This window comes from Schistocerca piceifrons, chromosome 11 (genome assembly GCF_021461385.2).
Source record: "Schistocerca piceifrons isolate TAMUIC-IGC-003096 chromosome 11, iqSchPice1.1, whole genome shotgun sequence".
In the NCBI taxonomy this organism is placed as follows: Eukaryota; Metazoa; Arthropoda; class Insecta; order Orthoptera; family Acrididae; genus Schistocerca; species Schistocerca piceifrons.
The window spans coordinates 116,140,997-116,165,467 of NC_060148.1; the positions used below are offsets into that span (position 1 = coordinate 116,140,997).

At 44.1% G+C, this 24,471-nt stretch overlaps 1 protein-coding gene across 1 annotated transcript in view; it reads right to left on the bottom strand.

Moving 5' to 3' along the window:
* The window catches only part of LOC124719778 (adenylate cyclase type 5-like), a 597,816-nt gene that overhangs the window by 254,029 nt on the left and 319,316 nt on the right, over positions 1-24,471 (bottom strand). Inside the window, exons 4-5 of the mRNA XM_047244976.1 lie at positions 14,850-14,996; positions 9,332-9,490 (exon numbers count right to left, since the gene is read on the bottom strand). Coding sequence (XP_047100932.1) covers positions 9,332-9,490; positions 14,850-14,996 — 306 coding nt within the window. The remainder of the gene's footprint in view (positions 1-9,331; positions 9,491-14,849; positions 14,997-24,471) is intronic.

Here is a 24,471-nt window from a genome sequence, read left to right on the forward strand (position 1 = left end):
TTAAATCTTTGTCTCACTGTTTTTATTGTGGGGACCATGTTTGTTACGTCAACTACGCAGCTCAGCAGTCGTGTGGTAGCAGAACGACGGCATTTGCTGGTAACTACTGACGTTTAGCTTGCATGTCGAGCCTTCAGCCGTAAATAGTACGCGTTTCCGGTCTTCCCTGCTTATGAGATTTCCATTGTTGCCGATGCTTCCTGCCTTCTTCCCCGCGTGCAACTTGTAAGAGAGTCTCGGTTTTTCTCGGTGGTAGGTGGTATCGTTTTCAGCATTTCGTATTGTGTGACGAAAGTAATCACGACGCATCAGTTTTAGCGCTAAACGCTACAATCATGCGTGGTTTCAGCTAAAACTCCCTCCACCAGCTCTGGTGCGTCCATCGGTATCGACCGACCGCCGTGTCGTCCCCTGGGAAGGACGTCACTGGATGCAGTGTGGAGGGGCATGTGGTCAGCACACTGCTCTCCTGGTCGCTGTCAGTTTTCGTGACCAGAGTCACTACTTCTCTGTCGAGTAGCTTGAAAGATGGCACCACGGGGCTGATTGAACCCAGTTACAGTCCTGCTACGAACGTGGCACTACCGGGAATTGAACTCCGGACCTCTGCATGGCAGTCGCCGCGCTGACCACTTATATGTGGAGGAGGACGTGATTACAGATACTCGACGAATTCCCAAATGATGAAAAGTCATTGGTGCCGGACAGTGACACAGAGAGAGACATGCTTGCACCATCCAAAGGCAGCGTAATATTTAGCCATATTAGTGCAGAATATGTTAGCTGATGTGTGCACAACGCCGAGGTTTTAAGCACTTCAGAAAGTGTAATGAGTCTGAAAAGGTGTAGAGCTGTTGTCGTTCCACAGATTATCTGGTGCTTCAGTTTGTTTCCAACAAGAGCAAATAAAACTGTATCCTTCAGCTATCAGAAAAGCATATGTTCCACAAGCTAAGCGGGTAAAGGAAATGAAACTGCACTTATGCCTGCAAAAGGAACATGTACCAGGTGTGCATGGTGTAGGATAGCGGGACACCGCCATGGTCTAAATGGATGCACAAGACATGTGGTGTTGGTCTGTATTTGAGTAATGATAAGAGCACTTGCCCGTGAAAGGCAAACATCCCGAGTTCGACTCTCGGTCCGGCACACAGTTTTAATCTGCCAGGAAGTTTCATATCAGCGCACACTCCGCTGCAGAGTGAAAATCTCATTCTGGCAAGTTTCAATGATAAGACATGTTTCTCAGAGCACCAGAGCAGGTGAACAGTGCCCTGGCTTGGCGGTGGTTTTGCTGTGAAACCATATACAGAATGTTTTGGGAGAAATCGACAGCCATAAGCTCGATTTGTCTGTGCGTGACACTGTAAGCCCGCACTCCACCCACGCAGCCTCTTGACTGTTGTCTGGTGTGGTAGCCTTTCATCCCCATCCATGAAGAACGTTTGGCTTCGGATCTTCAGCAGTTGGGTTCGAAGATATCAGTGTCAAAAGAAGACATCGCACCAATCGACTTCTTCAATGAAGTTGGTGAAGCAGCTATGAATTGAGTCCAGAAGTAACCAAAAAAGGTGAGAATGTTCTAGAACGTTCTAAATAGAATATTGTGGACGAAGTATAACATTCTAGAATGTTGCAGAATCTTCCAGAAGGCTCGAAAATGTTCTAGAATGTTCCAGAAAGTTATAAAATTTTTCAGAATGTTCCACTATATTCAAGAATTTTCCAGGATATTCCAGAACGTTCTCGAATGTGTCATTATCTTATTCTAGTGGGGCTACGTTCCAGCTTAGAAGAATACATGCACATAAGAGTATACAGGCGATGACAAGATGCATGGGTCAGTATACTTTTGAAAATACATTATATCGCATCAAGAAAAAGTGGAAGTGATAGAAACTGAGATAAATTTAACTGAGACTGACATTCTGAAGATAGTGAACAGTGTATTAACGTTTAGTGTGTTAAGTAATATTAACATTTTACAGGATGCTGAAACATGAAAGAGAAGGAGATCTTGCTAGTGGTGGACTGAAGAGGTGAAATCAGAAAGGACACCGAAGAAATGAATCAGACAAGGAGCAAAATGAAAATAAGTACGAAGAGAAGTGGATGTAATTCAGCTGGTAGCAAATATTTTAAGAGGTGGTAACAAAGCCTAACTCGAATAATACTTTCCACGTAACATAGTCTTCGTTTTATTCATTAGAATAACTCAACAGTGGTATAATACGGTCAGCAAACGTAAGTAATTAAGTACAATTTGCATTTCCATAAATTTCACCTGCGAACTGAGTACGCTTACGAATTCTCCAAGCAACGGAGTGTGTAGCTATTCTGTAGTCATCTTGGCGTGCTTTTATGACGGCAGCGCTATGCAAAATTTCAGTGATCGATTCGCATTTTGTGCTTCGTGTACCTTTGTGAACTTCGCCTTTTAGCCATCCCCACAGACAAAAATCTAATGGGGGTGTGGTCCGGTGATCTTGGTGGCCCAGAAACGTAAAGATTCCTGACGATCCTTCTTCCAGGGAATGATAGCTTCAGACCTGGTAAGTAGAATGTGCTGGGGTCCTGTCATTTTGGAATAACATAACCATAACCTTAGCCAAAGCAACCTCTTTCAGTAATGCTGGTTTACAAGACAGACGACATATACGGTGCTCGGAAGACAAAGCAAGAACATGAAAGGCCCAATAAACTGACTGTCTACCATCCCGCACCACACATTTACAGAGACCGTTCTTGTATGTATGCTTCCACGAAGGCGTGTGGCTTTTCGTCGGACCACTAATGTTAGCCGGCCGATGTGGCCGAGCGGTTCTATGCGCTTCAGTCCGAAACCGCGCTGCTGCTACAGTAGCAGGTTCGTATCCTGCCTCGGGCATGGATGTGTGTGATGTCCTTAGGTTAGGTAGGTTTAAGTAGTTCTAAATCTAGGGGCTGATGACCTCAGATGTTCAGTCCCATAGTGCTCAGAGCCATTTGAACCATTTTGAACCACTAATGTTAGTTATGTGTGTTTTTGACACCATCATGAGTGAAAGCGGGTTCGTAAGTAAACTTTGTTAATAGGATCATTCGGTGATTTGCAGGTAGCCAGCGACTGAGTGCCAATCGTCTACCTTTATCCCCTTCTCGAAGGTGTTGAATGCTTTGCAAGTGAAGTACATAATGTCCGCCATATTCTTGTACAAGTAAAATTTTTAAGTGCGGTTCTGAAAGGACGACGTTCATCGACACTGTTCGAGCTGATACTCTGCTGTTAGGAAATTGTCTAATGTATTCTCTACAAGCACCGTAAGCAGCGTTTCCACTTCAATACCCGTACATGACTTCCATGTCGCTATACACAGGATTTATAAAGACATGTCTCATGTTTAAAGTAAACAGTATAATTGGGCGACATAGCACAGGCGAAATATTCAATTGTGTAAACTGAAGCACAACTTCGCCACTTGAAATTCAAAAATGATAATCAGTCGCTAGATCTATAGTAAACTGAGTACCAACAAGTGAAGCGAAAACTTATCGCTATAACTGGGTGTACCCCTGTAATCAATGAAAGTCAGACAAATGTTATATGAAATGTTTTACTCGAATTAATCTTTGAAACCATCTCCCATAATGTTTACTATATCTTCTGAAATATCCTAGATAACAAAAATAGCTGCTAGCACTTTTTTTTTAATTTGACGTGTACTACGTCAAGAAAATAATAATTCAGAGAAAGCTTTCATGCGTGGTGGACAAAGGGACGAGCAGAATTCATCTCTGTGTGACAGCTTATCGGGTGGTTCAACTGGGGAAAAAATCATTTTTTATTGAAGACCATGGGCGTAGCGGGAGGCACTGCTACGTAAACAGCTTCATCTTATCACAAGAAAGTGTCCGGTACTGACACGGAATACAGGGCGATTTAGCCAAATGGACTGCAGGAAACGATCGTTGAGACTATAAGAAGCAAAAACGTCATGTGGACATACAGCTGGGAATGCGTTCTCAAGGAGGTACACTATGAGGGATGAACACCCATTTGCAGGTCGAGATATAAGATCTTTGACAGTGTAGGTTTCAATAATTGAAAGCTCACAAGAGAACTCACCAGATGGGCATGGTGAACAGTTTTAATGAGAGTAAAAACGAGTTTTGGAAATTATTGGAATTTTCCATTTCAATTGTCTTTCACATAATGTACAGTACTGTCCCTCTGGTATGACAGTGGCTGAGCCTGGACCACAGCAGTACCGGAGGTTTCGCGCAACACCCACGTTCAGTCCATGTGACCATCGTCGATAACGAACTGGCGTCTCCATTATGTCACATAAATCTTCGATGGGATTCATGTTAGATGTTCTCAGTTACCAAAACGCTCGCTCAAATTGTCCAGAATGACCTTGAAAGCAATCTCGAACAACTGTGGCCCAGTGACATGACATTGTTGTTTGGAATCACGAAGTCCAGGCATTGCTGCAAATAACCGAGCACAACAGTTTCCAATCAATGATAGTTTCAGCTGGACCAGAGGACCCAGTCCAATCCACGTAAACACAGCCGACACCATTATGAAGCCACCACCAGCCTGCACAGTGCCTTCTGACATCTTGGGTTCACGGCTCGGTGAGGTCTGCGCCACACTCAGACCCTACCATCAGCTCTTACCAACCGGAATCGAGACTCATATGACCAGGTCACGGTTTTCCAGTCATCCAGGGTCCAGCCGATGTGGTCACAAAGCCAGGAGCGGCGCTGCAGCCCACGTCGTGCTGTCAGCAAAGGCAGTCGCGTCGGTCGTCTGCTGTCACAGACCAGTTACGTCAACTTTCACCAGACTGTCCTAACGGATAAGATCGCCGTACGTCCCACAGTGATTTCAGCGGTTATTTCACGCAGTGTACTTGTCTGTTAGTACTGACAACTCTACGTAAACGCCACTGCTCTCGGTCGCTAAGTGAAGGCCGTAGGCCGCTGAGTTGTCCATGGTGAGAGGTAATGCCTGAAATTTGGTATCCGCGACACACTGTTGAGACTGTACCACTTGGGATATTGAAGTTTCTAATGATTTTCGAAATGGAATGTCCCATGCGTCTATCTATGACAGTCACTCATCGTTCAAAGTCTATTAATTAACGTCGTGCGGTCATTATCACGTTGGTAACCTTTTCACACGAACCACCACACGAAACGACGGCTTCGCCAACGCATTGCCCCTTTATAACTTGTGTACGTGGTGCTACAGCCATTTCTATACGTGCATACCTGTATCCCTTAATTTTTGGTACGTCAGTGTAAGTCTGCAGGTTTTCATAGCCGTTCTCACTGATGGCAAAAAATTCTGAACTGTGTGGTCGCATTATATTTCTCCTCTGACTTCTTTATCACACAACAATCCTATGGAGTATCTTTGTAAATATGTTATTGGCTGGCCCCAAGAAATCGTCGTAGGACCTCTGATGTGCGCACTGTATGCAAGTGATTTACCAAGTAGAGCCAGCAGCACGTAAGGTTGTTCTATGATTATGCCATTATAAACAGAAAAGGTTCGTTGTTGAACAACCGTATGGAACTGTAGATCCACTTGGACAGTTCCACTTGGGATAATGTACAGTATAGCAGATCCCTTTAAATGTGGGTAAATGTAAGATAATGCACACAACAAAGAGGAACAACCCGATAATATCTAATTGCGTGATTAGCAGTGAACATCTTCAGCAAGTCATATAATAAAATTATTTAGAAACGGCGAAAAATTGATCCTCTCGGAGCACAAGAAAGGCGAATATCCTCTTTAAAAGACTGTAACAGAAGGTATCATAAAGATTATATACTGGTAAGACAGAGATTTAGGAAGGAATCTGACCACAACCTATTGGTTATGAATTGTAGATTAAAATTGAAGAAACTGCAAAAAGGTGGAAATTTAAGGAAATGGGACCTGGATAAACTGACTAAACCAGAGGTTGTAAAGAGTTTCAGGGAGAGCATAGGGGAACAATTGACAGGAATGGGGGAAAGAAACACAGTAGAAGAAGAATGGGTAGCTTTGAGAGACGAAATAGTGAAGGTAGCAGAGGATCAAGTAGGTAAAAAGACGAGGGGTAATAGAAATCCTTGGGTAACAGAAGAGATACTGAATTTAATTGATGTAAGGAGAAAATACAAAAATGCATTAAATAAAGCAGGCAAAAAGGAATACAAAAGTCTGAAAAATGAGATCGATAGGGATGGCTAGAGGACAAATGTAAGGATGTAGAGGCACATATCACTAGGGGTAACATGGATACTGCCTACAGGAAAATTAAAGAGACCTTTGGAGAAAAGAGAACGACTTGTATGAATATCAAGAGCTCAAATGGAAACCCAGTTCTAAGCAAAGAAGGGAAGGCAGAAAGGTGGAAGGAGTATATAGAGGGTTTATACAAGGGCGATGTACTTGACGACAATATTATGGAACTGGAAGGGGAGGTAGATGAAGATGGAATGGGAGATACGGTACTGCGTGAAGAGTTTGAAAGAGCACTCAAAGACCTGAGTCGAAACAAAGCCCTGGGAGTAGACAACATTTCATTAGAACTACTGACGGCCTTGGGAGAGCCAGTCCTGATAAAACTCTACCATCTGGTGAGCAAGATGTATGAGACAGGCGAAATATCCTCAGGCTAGAAGAAGAATATAATAATTCCAATTCCCAAGAAAGCAGGTGTTGACAGATGTGAAAATTACCGAACAATCAGTTTAATAAGTCACAGCTGCAAAATACTAACGCGAATTCTTTACAGACGAATGGAAAAACTGGTAGAAGCCGACCTCGGGGAAGATCACTTTGGATTCCGTAGAAATGTTGGAACACGTGAGGCAATACTGATCTTACGACTCATCTTAGAAGAAAGATTAAGGAAAGGCAAAACTACTTTTCTAGCATTTATATAGAGAAAGATTTCGACAATGTTGACTGGAATACTCTCTTTCAAATTCTGAAGGTGGTAGGGGTAAAATACAGGGAGCGAAAGGTTATTTACAATTTGTACAGAAACCAGATGGCAGTTATAAGAGTTGAGGGGCATGAAAGGGAAGGAGTGGTTGGGAAGGGTGTGAGACAGGGTTGTAGCCTCTCCCCGATGTTATTCAATCTGTATATTGAACAAGCAGTGAAGGAAACAAAAGAAAAACTCGGAGTAGGTATTAAAATCCATGGAGAAGAAATAAAAACTTTGAGGTTCACCGATTGTAATTCTGTCAGAGACAGCAAAGGACCTGGAAGAACAGTTTAACGGAATGGACGGTGTCTTGAAAGGAGGATATAAGATGAACATCAACAAAAGCAAAACGAGGATAATGGAATGTAGTCGAATTACGTCGGGTAATGCTGACGGAATTAGATTATAAAATGAGACACTTAAAGTAGTAAGTGAGTCTTGCTGTTTGGGGAGCAAAATAACTGATGATGGTCAAAGTAAAGAGGATATAAAATGTAGACTGGCAATGGCAAGGAAAGCGTTTCTGAAGAAGAGAAATTTGTTAACATCGAGTATAGATTTAAGTGTCAGGAAGTCATTTCTGAAAGTATTTGTATGGAGTGTAGCCATGTATGGAAGTGAAACATGGAAGATAAATAGTTTGGACAAGAAGAGAATAGAAGCTTTCGAAAGGTGGTGCTACAGAAGAAAGCTGAAGATTAGATGGATGGATCACATAACTAATGAGGAGGTATTGAATAGAATTGGGGACACGAGGAGTTTGTGGCACAACTTGACAAGAAGAAGGGACCGGTTGGTAGGACATGTTCTGAGGCATCAAGGGCTCACAAATTTAGCATTGGAAGGCAGCATGGAGGGTAAAAATCGTAGAGGGAGACCAAGAGATGAATTCACTAAGCATATTCAGAAGTATGTAGGCTGCAGAAGGTACTGGGAGATGAAGAACCTTGCACAGGATAGAGTAGCATGGAGAGCTGCATCAAACACGTCTCAGGAGCGACGACCAGAACAACAATAACAACAGAAAAGCATGTGTCTCTATCTTGATTCGGCTTTCCTCACCAAAAAGTTATGTCAAGCAAACATATTAGCAGTTTTCCAACACAGAACATTCTAAATCATATTATGCTGTCTCTCTTTTAGTGAACCTTTCATACAAGTACTCAGCATCTTCTCTCACTGCCACTCACTGTGTATGTCTCTTTTCCACTGTCTCCGTTTTCTCCCACTGATTTTTAGTGCGAGAGTTGGCATTTAAATAGTGGCAACTGTTTATTCATAGCCGATACAACAGAGTCACGTGTTTGCACCTGTTACTGTCCTTCAAAGTAGCCACCAGCGTTGTGTACAACCCGTTGCCAGCGATGTGGAAGGCGTAGTATACCCGTTACCTGAGGCTTTTCTGTTTATGGTGCGAATGGAGCGGTCTAAAGTTATAGTGATTCCCGTGTACGACTGTGATGGTGTTACCGTAACGCATTACGTTCCTCCACAGCACACCGTCAGTGCACAGTATTTCTGTTCGTTTTTGGAGCATCACCTACGACCAGCTTTGCGAAAGAAGCGGCGACACTTACTGCGCAATCCACCCATCATTTTGCACGACAATGTGCGGCTGCTTTGTTTGGTCGATGGGACTGGAAAGTACTGTACCATCCACCGAACTCCCCGGACTTAAGTTCTTGTGATTTTGATTCGATTCCGAAGGAGAAGGAACCACTTCGTGGCATTCGCTTCAGAACTGTTCCAGAGATTCGACAGGCAGTAGACCGCTCCATTCGCACAATCAACACAACAGGCTCTGCTAACTGTATACTACGCCTTCCACATTGCTGGCAACGGGTTCTGCACAACGCTGGTCACTACTTTGAAGGACAGTAACAGACCCTACACGAGTTTCTTTGGCTCTTCGGTGTGTTTTTAGTACTGTAGCTATTATCATTTCAACAGGAATATCATTCTAAAAGAAATTATCTGTTGTTGAAATGGGCTACTACTTTCGTGTAGGGTTTAAAAAAGTAAGATAAGAGAGATTAGGGTGCGTACGCACGAATATAGACAGTTGCTCGGTACGTTAATGGAATAGGAAAGAAAATGAATAACACGGGTATGGTGTACCCTCTGCTAAGCAGTAAACAGTGGCTTGCGGAGCGGAGTATGTACATGTAGCAATTTCAATTCCTCTGCCTGGTCTATTGGTGTCCAAGGGCAGTTCAGTATTCAGCCTCTGACGACACAAGAACTTTTCTGAAGAGGGCCTTGGCAGAGGAGACCGAAACGTCGAGGGTGGAAGACGCCTTCAGGGGACTGCATCGCAGGCCTGGACGCTATGCTGGGTTCCGCAGCCCACTTACCCCGGCAGGCCGCCGCTCTCCATGTAGTTCGCCAGCGTGACGTCGTTGGACCAGACGTCGAACTGCCACTTGCGCAGGCCCAGCACGCCGCAGTGCACGCGGCCCGTGTGGATGCCGACGCGCATGTTCACGTTCACGCCCATCACCTCGCGCACCAGCCTGTGGGCACGAGATTCTGCGTAATAAACGTGTAAAGGAATTAATGGTTTACATCGCGAATGACAAAAGTAATCAGTACCACTGTGCTGCGTAGTATAGATACTATGGACCAGGCATAGATTTGTCGTTAGCGGAAATTTATGTTAGTGGTGTCCCACAAGGTTGAATCTTAGGCCCACTCCTTTTCGTCGCAAACGCTCTTCAATAATTACATGGGGTAATTAATTTCTTGTTTTGTAGTCGCGTCTGACTGTAACTGAAAAATGTAAAACATAAACAACATACATACAGAGCTGCACTAACATTATGCCATTCATACAACAGTTACATTACATAAAAATAGCAAAAACAGCACACTATTTGTACTGTCCTTTAGCATATGACAATATACAGGGTGAGTCAGGAGGAAAGGTACATGCTTTGACGGGTGATAGGATTAGTGATCATGAACAAAAAACTTCATGTGGACGTATCTCCAATTCCCAAAGGTTTCCGAAATAGAACAGATTTAATATCACTTTTGTAAGTTTTCCTTGAATAACTCGAAAACCGCACCGTCCAGCGAAAACGCGTCGCAGTAGAAAATTAAACTATATTAAATTTCCTACAAAAAAGATCCTTATCACTTTTTCCTCTATAACTAATGGTCTGCGCGAAGAGAGCGCGAGAATATTGAAAAACTCGCTGGACGCCCATGCACTGTAGCTTACGTAGATTTTGTAGGCCAATTTGAGGTAGCGTATTGAGGTAGCAAGTTGAGACGAACAGTTTGATACGGGACACTTGTCGTCTGTCGAGTTGAGAAACTACCTCAAATTTGCCTACAAAAACTACGTAAGCTACAGCTCACGCGTGTCGAGCGAGTTTTTCAGTATTCTCGCGCCCTCTTCACACATACCATTAGTTCTAGAGAAAAAAATGAAAATGACCATTTTTATAGGAAATTTAATATAGTTTCATTTTGTACTGCGACACGTTTTTGCTGGACGGTGCAGTTTTCGAGTTGTTCAAGAAAAACTTACAAAAGTGATATTAAATGTGGTCTATCACGGAAACCATTCGGAACAGGGCACACGTCCGTATGAAGTTTCTTTGTTCAGAATCACTCATACCATCACCCCTCAAAGCATGTACCTTTCCCTCTGACTCACCCTGTATATATTCATTTGCAGTTTGCCAAAAAAAAAAAAAAAAAAAAAAAAAAACCTGCTTTCTATAGGGTTTTTTTTCCGTCAATGGAATGTCCCCTTGCTCAGATTCAGGCTTGACTCCGTAGTGGCATATTATCGATGAGATCATCAAGCTTGTCCTGGTACAAATTGGCCCATTATTCAATGTCGAGTCTGTGTAAGTCGCACAGATTACATAGTAGCTGTCGACGCCCCAAAATAGCTCGTTTCGGTCGATCCCACACATGCTCGATTGGATTCACGTTCAGGGAATAGGCAGGGCACTCCATTCTGGTGATACTATAATGTTGAAGGAACGCGTTCACAAGAACAGCACAGCAGCCATGCGAGTTGTCGTCGATCAGGACGACATTGTTGCCAAAATGTTGGTGATACTGTCAAACTATCAGCTGCAGAATCTCATCCCTGTACTGTCGATCAGTGATGGTGCCTCAACAACCATGAGAGGCATACGGTAGCCCCACGTAGTGCCAATCTAGGTGTCACTCCACCACCACCTTGTAGCATAGGTGGGACACAGTGTTGGAGGAGTTCAATAGTACCAGGTCTGTGAACACGTTATCTGGGATTATTGGGATACAAACAGATCCGAGTATGGCCCATAAACAACACCCAACGCTAATCCTGGGGCGTCTGTTGTGCATGATTTCTTGCCCATCTCTAACGGTGTTGTGGTGTACGATGTAGTCCTCGCCATGGTCTTTGGAAATTGAGGTTTGCGACATGCAGTTGTCTCTTAACAAACTGATGCGGTTCCTTTGACTCAAAAGTCGTAAGTATCGATCATCCTGTGCAATTGTCGAAAATATGGGGCCTGTGCAGTGCAAGTCCTCAACACTAATTGGAACCGATTCCATGTTGGCACCACATTACTCTATCCACAGTGCACATGTCGAGCAGTTTCGCCAGTTGACAAGCCTTCTGTGCAAGGTGATTATGTGGACCCGATCACTGACTGCTAATGTCCTTCATGGCATGATGGATGGTCTTCTACTGTTCCACAGACGTGTCTAGTATGACCCTACTGGTGCTTCAGTGTCGACTAAAATGGTGCAATTGATTTGAGTGTGGTGTTAAACGCATAGGTCACGCTTATGGTAACTGTGTGTATGTTTGCAACCAACGTTAGGGGTGACTTTCCTGCTGGTACAGGAACAGACAATAGCTTCACACATCCACGATCTAATGGAGTGACGCAAAATTTTTGTTGATGTGTGTATGTTATGATACAGTCATAAGGTGTGAGGCACGCAACAGGGTGTTTATCTTTTATGATATGGAGTGATAGTACAGATGTTACATATCCCAAAAGACTTTAGTGTTTCAGATGCTCTTTAATATGTGGCAGTAACAATCACACATTAAATGTGTATACATTGCACTCCATCTCCATCTCTCTGCATCCCATCTCCTCCTGTCATTGCAGGCCTGTCCACCCTCCAAATTCGTCCTGGCTTTATGTCTTCCCACAATCCTCCCCAAAAATCTATCTTCATTTCCATAGATATCAATCAACGGCATATATATTTTATTTACACCCGTCCTTCTGTCTTCCATCCCCCCCCCCCCCCGCCCACACACACACAGAAGACCCTACGTTTAATGTACCTACAACCATTTCATTTCATTGTCAGTGAAGACCCTTCAATTTGTTACTGAAAGTGCATGGCTCTTCAATGAACATCGCCATTCCTTAAAACGAATTCAAATATCTACACTACTGGCCATTAAAATTGCTACACCACGAGGATGACGTACTACAGACGCGAAATTTAGCCGACAGGAAGAAGATGCTGTGATACTCAAATGATTAGCTTTTCAGAGCATTCACAAAAGTTTGGCGACGGTGGCGACACCTACAACGTGCTGACATGATGACAGTTTCCAACCGATTTCTCGTACACAAACAGCAGTTGACCGGCGTTGCCTGATGAAACGTTGTTATGATGCCTCGTGTAAGGAGGAGAAATGCATACCATCACGTTTCCGACTTTGATAAAGGTCGGATTGTAGTCTATCGCGTTTGCGGTTTATCGTATCGAGACATTGCTGCTCGCGTTGGTCGAGATCCAATGACTGTTAGCAGAATATGGAATCGGTGGGTTCAGGAGAGTAATATGGAACGCTGTGCTGGATCCCAATGGCCTCCTATCACTAGCAGTCGAGATGACAGGCATCTTATCCGCACGGCTGTAACGGATCGTGCGGCCACGTCTCAATCCCTGACTCAACAGATGGGGACGTTTGCAACACAACCACCATCTGCACGAACAGTTAGACGACGTTTGCAGCAGCACGGACTATCAGCTCGGAGACCGTGGCTGTGGTTACCCTTGACGCAGCATCACAGACAGGAGCGCCTGCGATGATGTGCGCAACGACGAAACTGCGTGCAGGAATGGCAAAACGTCATTTTTTCGGATGAATCCAGGTTCTGTTTACAGCATCACGATGGTCGCAACCGAGTTTGGCGACATCGCGGTGAACGCACATTGGAAGCGTGTATTCTTCATCGCCATACTGGAGTATCACCCGGCGTGATGGTATGGGGTGCCATTGGTTACACGTCTCGGTCACCTCTTGTTCGCATTGATGGCACTTTGAACAGTGGACGTTACATTTCAGATGTGTTACGACCCGTGGCTCTACCCTCCATTCGATCCCTGCGAAACCCTACATTTCAGCAGGATAATGCACGACCACATGTTGGAGGTCCTGTACAGGCCTTTCTGGATAGAGAAAATGTTCGACTGCTGCCCTGGCCAGCACATTCTCCTTATCTCTCACCAATTGAAAACGTTTGGTCAATGGTGGCCGAGCAACTGGCTCGTCACAATACGCCAGTCACTACTGTTGATGAACTGTGGTATCGTGTTGAAGCTGCACGGGCAGCTGTACGTGTACAGGCCATTCCGAGGTGTATCAAGGCCGTTATTAGGGCCAGAAGTGGTTGTCCTGGGTACTGATTTCTCAGGGTCTATGCACCCAAATTGCGTGAAAATGTAATCACATGTCAGTTCTAGTATACTATATTTGCCCAATGAATATCAGTTTATTATCTGTATTTCTTCTTGGTGTAGCAATTTTAATGGCCAGTAGTGTACCTTTACCTTTTACAAGGAGCGTTCAATAAGTAATGTAACTAATTTTTTTCTAGAAGCAGTTTGGTTTTATTATAGATTCCAGTACACCGTATTATTACACACTCATTTGGTAACAAAACACTATTTTTTAACACACAACCTCCGGTTAGTGCGACGGTCTTACGCTCCCTTTTTGGGAGGCCTGCATGCCTGTGTGGTACCAATCTACTGGTCGCCAACAGCACTTTGCAGTACCAGTAGCCTCCCCAGCATCAACGTGCTGCTTCCCACGGCGTGCATCCTTCATTTGGCCTAACGGATGGAAGTCAGAAGATGCGGAATCTGGGCTGTAAGGTCGATGAGAAAGAACAGTCCAGCGAAGTTTCGTGAGCTCCTCTCGGGTGCACAGACTTAATGCGAGGCCTTGCGTCGTCATGGAGAAGCACAAGCTCGTTTGCATTTTTGGGGCGGTGAACACACTAAAGTCGTTCCTTCAGTTTACTGGAGACAGCACGACGCCCTTCAGAGTTGGTCATTGCACCATGAAAGCAGACACTGCACTCTTGAGACTCCCAGAAGACTGTCACCATGGCTTTAAATCAGCTTTGAACTTTTTCTTTGAAGGAGAGGTGGTGAGGCGCCAGTCCATGGACTGACGATGATCGGACAAAAATGGTCGCAATGAGCTTCGCAATGGGCAAGCAGTTCCGCGCAAACGGCCCTTCGTTGCTCTTTATGGTCTTCTGTTAGGTGCCTAGGACCTAGGAGGAACACACTCTTGAGTATCCCAACTGGTAGACACGTGCATCAGCACTGCGGACAGAGACGTCCACTTGTGCAGTGAAGTGTTTGCCTGTGATCCGTCAGTCAACTCGGCTGGGAGTGTCCGCTCATTCCAACGCTGCAGGAGCCACAGCGGTGTGCGACAGGTCAGCAATTGGCAGATCGACAGGTTTGAGTGACCTCGCTCTGTGTAGCTGGCGCAGCTTGCTGAAATCCCTGGCCCTATTTGTCCAGATCGATGCCCATTAGAAATATATCACATGTGGGAGTACACGAGGTAAGTAGGTGGTGGAGGGTACTTACGCGATGGCGTCGATCATGTCGAGGCCCATCTCGACGCAGCAGTGGGCGTGGTCGGGCCGGGGCTCTGGCAGGCCGGACACGCAGTAGTAGCAGTCCCCCAGCAGCTTGATGCGCAGGCAGTGGTGCTCCGCCGCCAGACGGTCGAACCTGCACACAGGAACAAACCAGCCATTGTATTGCTCGGAAAATGGAAGTGGCTACCTGCTGAAAGTGGCAGCACCGTCTTAGTTACGTCCAGGAAGTAGGGACGGAAGGTAGCAGTAGCGAACGCTCCACTAGTCTTATACACTGAGGACACCCAAGTCATGCGATAGATCCTAACATCGTGTTGAACCTCCTTTTGTACGGCATAGTGCAGCAACTCGATGTGGAGTGAACTTAACAAGTTGTTGGAAGTCCCTTGCAAAAGTATTCAGCCATGCTGCCTGTATAAAAAAGGTCCAGGGGCAGATGTGGACTCTGACCACAATCTATTGGTTATGAACTGTAGATTAAAACTGATGAAACTGCAAAAAGGTAGGAATTTGAGGAGATGAGACCTGGATAAACTGAGAGAACCAGAGGTTGTACAGAGTTTCAGGGAGAGCATAAGGGAACAATTGACAGGAATGGAGGAAAAAAATACAGTACAAGAAGAATGGGTAGCTTTGAGGGATCAAGTAGTGAAGGCAGCAAAGGATCAAGTACGTAAAAAGACGAGGGATAATAGAAATCCTTGCGTAACAGAAGAGATATTGAATTGAAACGATGAAAGGAGAAAATATAAAAATGCACTAAATGAAGCAGGCACAAAGGAATACAAACGTCTCAAAAATGAGATCGACAGGAAGCGCAAAATGGCTAACCAGGGATGGCTAGAGGGCAAATGTAAGGATGTAGAGGCGCTTATAAATAGGGGTAAGATAGATACCGCCTACAGGAAAATTAGAGACACCTTTGGAGAAAAGAGAATAACTTGCATGAATATAAAGAGATCGGATGGAAACCTAGTGTTAAGTAAAGAATGGAAAGCAGAAAGGTGGAAGGAATATATAGAGGGTCTATAGAAGGGAGATGAAGAGTTTGACAGAGCACTGAAAGACCTAAGTCGAAACAAGGCCCCGGGAGTAGACAACATTCCATTAGAACTGACAGTCTTCGGAGAGCCAGGCCTAACAAAATTCTACCATCTGGTGAGCAAGATTTATGAGACAGGCGAAATACCCTCAGACTTCAAGAAGAATATAATAATTCCAATCCCAAAGAAAGCAGGTGTTCACAGATGTGAAAATTACTGAACAATCAGTTTAATAGGCCACGGCTGCAAAATACTAACACGAATTCTTTACAGTCGAATGGAAAAACTGGTAGAAGCCGACCTCGGGGAAGATCAGTTTGGACTCCGTAGAAATGTTGGAACACGTGAGGCAATACTGACCCTACGACTTATCTTAGAAAATAGATTAAGGAAAGGCAAACCTACGTTCCTAGCTTTTGTAGACTTAGAGAAAGATTTAGACAATGTTGACTGGAATACTCTCTTTCAAATTCTAAAGGTGGCAGGGGTGAAATACAGGGAGAGGAAAGCTATTTACAATTTGTACAGAAACCAGATGGCAGTTATAAAAGTCGAAGGGCATGAAAAGGAAGTAGTGGTTGGGAAGGGAGTGAAACAGGGTTGTTGCCTATCCTCGATGTTTTTCAATCTGTATATTGAGCGAGCAATAAAGGAAACAAAAGAAAAATTCGGAGTTGGAATTAAAATCCATGGAGAAGAAATAAAAACTTTGAGGTTCGCCGGTGACATTGTAATTCTGTCAGAGACAGCAAAGGACCTGGAAGAGCAGCTGAACGTAATGGACAGTGTCTTGAAAGGAGGATATAAGATGAACATCAACAAAAGCAAAACGAGGATAACTGAATGTACTCAAATCAAATCGGATGATGTAGCGGGAATTAGATTAGAAATTGAGACGCTTAAAGTAGTAAATAAGTTTTGCTATTTGGGGAGCAAAATAACTGATGATGGTCGAAGTAGAGAGGATATAAAATGTAGACTGTCAATGGCAAGGAAAGCGTTCCTGAAGAAGAGAAATTTGTTAACATCGAGTATAGATTGAAGTGTCAGGAAGTTATTTCTGAAAGTATTTGTATGGAGTGTAGCCACGTATGGAAGTGAAACGTGGACGATAAATAGTTTGGACCAGAAGAGAATAGAAGTTTTCGAAATGTGGTGCTACAGAAGAATGCTGAAGATTAGATGGGTAGATTGCATAACTAATGAGGAGGTATTGAATAGAATTGGAGAGAAGAGAAATTTGTGGCACAACTTGACTAGAAGAAGGGATCGGTTGGTTGGACATATTCCGAGGCATCAAGGGATCACCAATTCAGTATTGGAGGGATGCGTGGAGGGTAAAAATCGTAGAGGGAGACCAAGAGATGAATACACTAAACAGATTCAGAAGGAAGTAGGTTGGAGTAGGTACTGGGAGATTAAGAACCTTGCACAGGACAGAGTAGCATGGAGAGCTGCTTCAAACCAGTCTTTGGACTGAAGACCACACCACCACCAACTGCGAAAGTGGTGCCTGTTTAGAATGTTGTGCACAGATAGACGTCCCGATTACGTTAGATAAACACAACTGAATCTCAAGGTAGACAAGTGTAATGTGCTGCGAATACATAGAAAGAAAGATCCTTTATCATTTAGCTACAATATAGCAGGTCAGCAGCTGGAAGCAGTTAATTCCATAAATTATCTGGGAGTGGGCATTAGGAGTGATTTAAAATGGAATGACCATATAAAATTAATCGTCAGTAAGCGATGCCAGACTGAGATTCATTGGAGAAATCCTAAGGAAATGCAGTCCGAAAACAAAGGAAGTAGGTTACAGTACACTTGTTCGCCCACTGCTTTAATACTGCTCACCGGTGTGGGATCCGTACCAAATAGGTTGATAGAAAAGATGGAAAAGATCCAACGGAGAGCAAGGTGCTTCGTTACAGGATCATTCAGTAATCTCGAAAGCGTTACGGAGATGATAGATAAAGTCCAGTGGAAGACTCTGCAGGGGAGACGCTCAGTAGCTCGGTACGGGCTTTTGTTGAGGTTTCGAGAACATACCTTCACTGAGGAGTCAAGCAGTATATTGCCCCCTCGTACGTACATTTCGGGAAGAGAGCATGAGGATAAAATCAGAGAGATCGGAGCCCACGCAGAGGCATACAGGCGATCTTTCTTTCCACGAACAATACGAGACTGGAATATAAGGGAGAACCGATAGAGGTACTCCAGGTACCCTCCGCCACACACCGTCAGGTAGCTTGCGGAGTATGGATGTAGATGTAGATGTAGATCCAATTCACGTTGGCTGATCTGAATGGCAAATCATTCCCTTGAATTGTGTAGAAGTTTCTTCAGCCAGTCACGAACAGCTGTGGCCGATGATATGGTGCATTGTCATCCATTCAAGTGCCATCGTTATTTGGAAAACTCCACGAATGACTGCAAATGGTCCCTGAGTAACTGAACATAACCATATCCAGTCAATGATCATTTCAGTTGGACCAGAGGATCCAATCTGTTCCATGTAAAGACAGCCCATATAATTATTGACCCAACGTCAGCTTACACAGTGTGATGTTGTCAATTTGGATGGGGTCCGCATCACACTCGTACCCTACCACTAGCTCTTACCAACTGCAACAGCGTTCAAAATGTCTCAAATGGCTCTGAGCACTATGGGACGTAACTTCTAAGGTCATCAGTCCCCTAGAACTTAGTACTACTTAAACCTAACTAACCTAAGGACGTCACACACATCCATGCCTGAGGCAGGATTCGAACCTGCGACTGTAGCGGTCGCACTGTAACAGGGACTCAGCTGATCAGTCACGATTTTCCACTGCTCACAAGCACAAAATGGGCACTGCAAGCGATGTACTTTTAGCAATGGCGCTTGAGGTTATTTCATGTAGTACTGCTTGTCTGTTAGAACTGATAACTCTATCCAAATCCCGCTGCTCTCGGTCGTTAAGTGAAAGCCGTTGGCCACTGAGCTGCAATGGTGAGAGCTAAAGCCAGGAATTTGGTCTGCTTGGCACACTCTTCATAATGTGAATGACAGAATAGTTATTTCATTTTTCCGAAATGGGCTGTCCCATGCATCTAGCTACAACTACCATGTTACGTTCAAAGTCTGTTAACTCCTGTTCGGCAACCGCAATCACATTTGAAACAATTTCAATGAATCACCTAAGTACATGGACAGCCCTGCCGCCGGCCGGTGTGGCCGAGCGGTTCTAGGCGCTACAGTCTGGAACCGCATGACCGCTACGGTCGCAGGTTCGAATCCTGCCTCGGGCGTGGATGTGTGTGATGTCCTTAGGTTAGTTAGGTTTAAGTAGTTCTAAGTTCTAGGGGACTGATGACCACATATGTCAAGTCCCATAGTGCTCAGTGCCATTTGAACCATTTGACAGCCCTGCCACTGAACTGCCCTTTTATACCTTGTGTACGCAGTACTACATCCATCTGTATATGTGCATATCGTTATGACTTTTGTCGCCTCACTGTAAGTGTAACTGGTACCCCATGACACGTTATACTCTATAACTGTCACTGAATGAGTTGTTACCGCATGTTACACTCTGTGAGTGAAGTGCTACCACGCCTTACGCTCTGTACATGCCTTTGACTAAAGTGCTACCACACTTTACGTTCTGTATGTTCCTTTCAGTGAAGTGCTACCATACCTTACACTCTGTATGTCCTCTGAGTGAATTCTACCATACCTTACATTCTGAATGTGCCTCTGATTGAACTGCTACCACACCTTACACTTTGTATGTGTCTCTGAGTGAAGTTCTGCCACACCTAACACTCCATATGTGCTTATGACTGAAGTGCTACCACACCATATACTCTGTATGTGCCTCTGAGTGAAGTGCTACCACACCTACACTCTGTATGTGTCACTGAGTGAAGTTCTGCCACACATAGCGCTTTTTATGACCCACTGACTAAAGTGCTACCATACTTTACACCAGGGGTATCAAAAAATTTGGTTCATGGGTCATGGCCTGGCATGAGTAGCATATGCTCAGCCTGGCTTGCACACTTCCATCACCACCACGGCACGCTGTCTGATCGTGAGGAGAGGAAAAAGTGGAGAACTGTGAATGCACCACATTTAAATGGCAATGCAGTACACTGCATATAACTTAGTTTTACATTACACATTTCTCAACAACATACATCATAAAGAAAACGAATTTTGAGTATTATTCAATTATTTTTGGCGTGCTGAGCATTGTGTAATTTTTATCTGGTATAAAATGCCGGCACAGCACATGCAGGCACATAACAATGATTTATCTAGTTTCGTAATCGAAATATGGTCTTTCACACACATACTCAGTATTTTGATCGAAATATTTTATCACTTCTGCAACCTCATTATGGAGATGTGGAAGAACTACCTGAGGAAAACAATGGCTCTGAGCACTATGATACTTAACTTCGAAGGTCATCAGTCCTCTAGAACTTAGAACTACTTAAATCTAACTAACCTAAGGACATCACACACATCCATGCCCGAGGCAGGATTCGAACCTGCGACCGTAGCGGTCGCGCGGTTACAGACTGTGGCGCCTAGAACCGCTCGGCCACCTCGGCCGGCAAAACAGTGTAGATGACGTGGACAGTTTTAACGTAAAGGAATTGTCTTTATAATGGAAATTACGTCGCAGATCAATCAGCTGCATCTGCAAATGCACAAGGATAGTTTCAGGTCAAACATCAAACAGTCTCGAAATGAAGTCGAAAATACATGTTACTTGGCAGTGTCCTCAGAACGTTACAAAACTACTCTTGTAATTCCTTCAAGGTCACAAGGGATTCTTCGAATCTCACGTTTTCTTTAACGTCAGGGAGCACAGGGAAATGCACTGTGATTGCCTGAATTTGTCCCTTCTACATGTGAGTTTCTTTCTAGATGCATCCCCATCACATCAGAAATAAGTTGTTTCTCACCTTGCAGTGTCTTACTGTTGGCAGTGTTCAATCACGTCCACTAAAAATGCAATGTCTGAAACCCATTCCAAATGTTCTAATTTTCATTTCTGCATTCCTTTTTTATTCATGAAATCGACATCAATCGGTTTTAAATGGAAAAATCGTTTCAGGAGCGCACTTTGCAGTTATATGTAAACTCTCCATAATCCCATTTCACTTCCATCAAGAACTGTCAGAAGTTACAGTGCAACTATGCGTGCAACTTCAGAAATTTTTCTGTCCCTACCAGCAATCTCTTCACATGCTCTACGTTTGCAAATGTAATGCAACGTGCTTCTTTACATACAGAGCAATCCATTCCATCTCTAGATGTTGTAATTGCTTTTTCTTTCATTGTATTGTTATATCGTTTCATAGCAAACTTGTGGTACCCATCGATTATGCGACTGTATGATAGATACTGATGATAGATATTAAGAATTCTCCACTCTGTCATTCTCATTCATTTCTAAAGGCTTGTGACGGTACACCTCTATATTGCCTCTTTTGGCGCAAACAGCCACTGGACATGTGAACACCCTTCACACCATGAACAAATAGCGATAGGTAAACAGCGCTGATACCACGATACCAGCGAAGTGTAGAGATTCCTTCCGACCAAAAAATACCACGCTGCAATACTAAATGAAAAGTCACGCTGTACCAAGTACTTCCAAGAAGGACCGAGCAAAGCTGAGACAGGCCAGCCAAGCCTCGGCTCACACGCGACCCGCACATCCAGCACCTGTGTGGTTTGGCACGCCATGGCCGCCGTTACACTCTGTACGTGCCACTGAAGGAAGTTCTGAGGCACCCTACACTCTGCATGTGCCACTGAATGAAGTGCTGCCACACGTTGAACTCTGTACGTGTCACTGAATGAAGTGCTGCCACACATTTCACTCTGTACATGTCGCTGAACGAAGTGCTGCCACACATTACACTCTGTACATGTCACTGAATGAAGTGCTACCACATGTTCCACTCTGTACATGATACTGAAGGAAGTGCTGAGACATGATACAATCTGTATGTGTCGCTAAATTAGGTGCTGACACGTTCCATTCTGTACATGCCACTGAATGAAGTGCTGCCACACACTATACTCTATACGAGCCGCTGAATCAAGTGCTGCCACACACTACACTCCGAACATGCCACTGAATGAAGTGCTGCCACACACTACACTCTGTACGTGCCACTGAATGAAGTGCTGCCACATGCTACACTCTGTATGTGTTGCTGAATGAAGTGCTGCCACACGTTACATTCTGTACATGCCACTGTATAAAGTGCTGCCACACACTACACTCTGTATACATCACTGAGTGAAGTGCTGCCACACGTTCCCCTCTGTATGTGCCACTGAATGGAGTGCCCATTTAGAACAAGAACAGTATATCTCACATTAACAGGTGCCTAAGCTTTGCTGGTACTATCCACCGTACTGCGTTTCCCAAAGATATCATTATGTTTCTCAGTTATTTTTGTTGATTGATCAACTGCTCTTTCAAACAGAGACCAAATGCCCATTCTTGTTTCGAATCTTCCAGAATTATTGAGCTCGTGCTGCAGATATTAAGGCTGCAGAAGTTCCCTTAATGCCTTTCACGTTTGACTCACAATTATTCCTATGATGGAGTCTACACCCCAAAGATAAAAGGAATGTGGGATACATATTCAACTCTTCAGATCCTCAACGCTGATTTATAATTTTCTACTAGATCTGACAAAGGATACCATTCTCGTTTAGTGAACAAGTGGTAATAACGGAATCGATTCCTTTCAATCTCATGAATTAAGCCAGATCATCGACTTGGACAGTTACGGTATAGAAAAGTGTGACACTTCTATCAATGAAAGTAGAGTATTAAGCAACTCACTTTCAGTAGACACTGCTCTAAAATGGATTGCTGAATAGTGCAGAAGGAGATGAGTTTGTTTTATTATGTTTCAGAATAACTTACCACCGAAGATAACGATGAAGATGGAACAATAAAGTAGAATTGTACGTGTAAAGGGAAATGCGTACACGAGCTCACATTATGGCTTACATACAACCTTAGATTGTGCCGTCCTGCAAAGATACATTACTAGTCCCACTTACAACATAGATAGCCATTGCATGTCTACTTATTACAGCTGATGTATTTCGTATTCTTTCATCAAAATTTGTAGCAGAGACAAATCGTTTTGAAGTAAGAGTATCTCCTAGCTGGTGACATCTGGACACAAAACACTTTAGCAGTATCAGTACGACATCGAATTTCACATTCACTGCTCGTCAGAACACACGGCAATTGTTCGACTGTATACAAACAAAAGCAGTTACAAACGTTTCATGAATGAAACGGTTAGTGCAGACAAGAAAAACTCACGCGTGTAGCATGCTGCTGATAATAGAACTGAATCTGAGGTTGTCTGCATTTAGTTTCAAAAAGAAAATAACTCTTAATGCAATGTAAACTTACATATGATAGTGACTGACTTCATAAACCACACACCATGAGAAATATCAACAACAGTTGCGCATAGTGCACAGCCATAGTTTTGAGTGCGACGCGTCGTATGAGGTGCATTCAAGTTCTAAGGCCTCTGATTTTTTTTCTCTGGACTGGAAAGAGATAGAAACATGCGCATTGTTTTAAAATGAGGCCGCGTTCATTGTCAATATGTCCCAGAGATGGCAAAACCGTACGACAGATGGAATTTTGCTGCCAGCGGCAAGAATGAGAACTGTTTTAAATACTTAATATGGCGACGTTTTCCTTACTTGAACAGCGTGCAATCATTCGTTTTCTGAATTTGCGTGGTGTGAAACCAATTGAAATTCATCGACAGTTGAAGGACACATGTGATGATGGAGTTGTGGATGTGTCGAAGGTGCGTTCGTGGGTGCGACAGTTTAAGGAAGGCAGAACATCGTGTGACAACGAACTGAAACAACCTCGGACTCGCACAAGCCGGTCTGCCGACACGATCGAGAAAGTGGAGAGAACTGTTTTGGGGGATCGCCGAATGACTGTCGAAGAGATCACCTCCAGAGTTGGCATTTCTGTGGGTTCTTGCACACAATCCTGCATGACGACCTGAAAATGCGAAAAGTGTCATCCAGGTGGGTGCCACGAATGCTGACGGACGACCTCACGGCTGCCCGTGTGGCATGTTGCCGAGCAATGTTGACGCGCAACGACAGCATGAATGGGACTTTCTTTTCGTCGGTTGTGACAATGGATGAGACGTGGATGCCATTTTTCAATCCAGAAACAAAGCGTCAGTCAGCTCAATGGAAGCACACAGATTCACCGCCACCAAAAAAATTTCGGGTAACCGCCAGTGCTGAAAAAATGATGGTGTCCATGTTCTGGGACAGCGAGGGCGTAATCCTTACCCATTGCGTTCCAAAGGGCACTACGGTAACAGGTGCATCCTACGAAAATGTTTTGAAGAACAAATTCCTTCCTGCACTGCAACAAAAACGTCTGGGAAGGGCTGCGCGTGTGCTGTTTCACCGAGACAACGCACCCGCACATCGAGCTAACGTTACGCAACAGTTTCTTCGTGATAACAACTTTGAAGTGATTC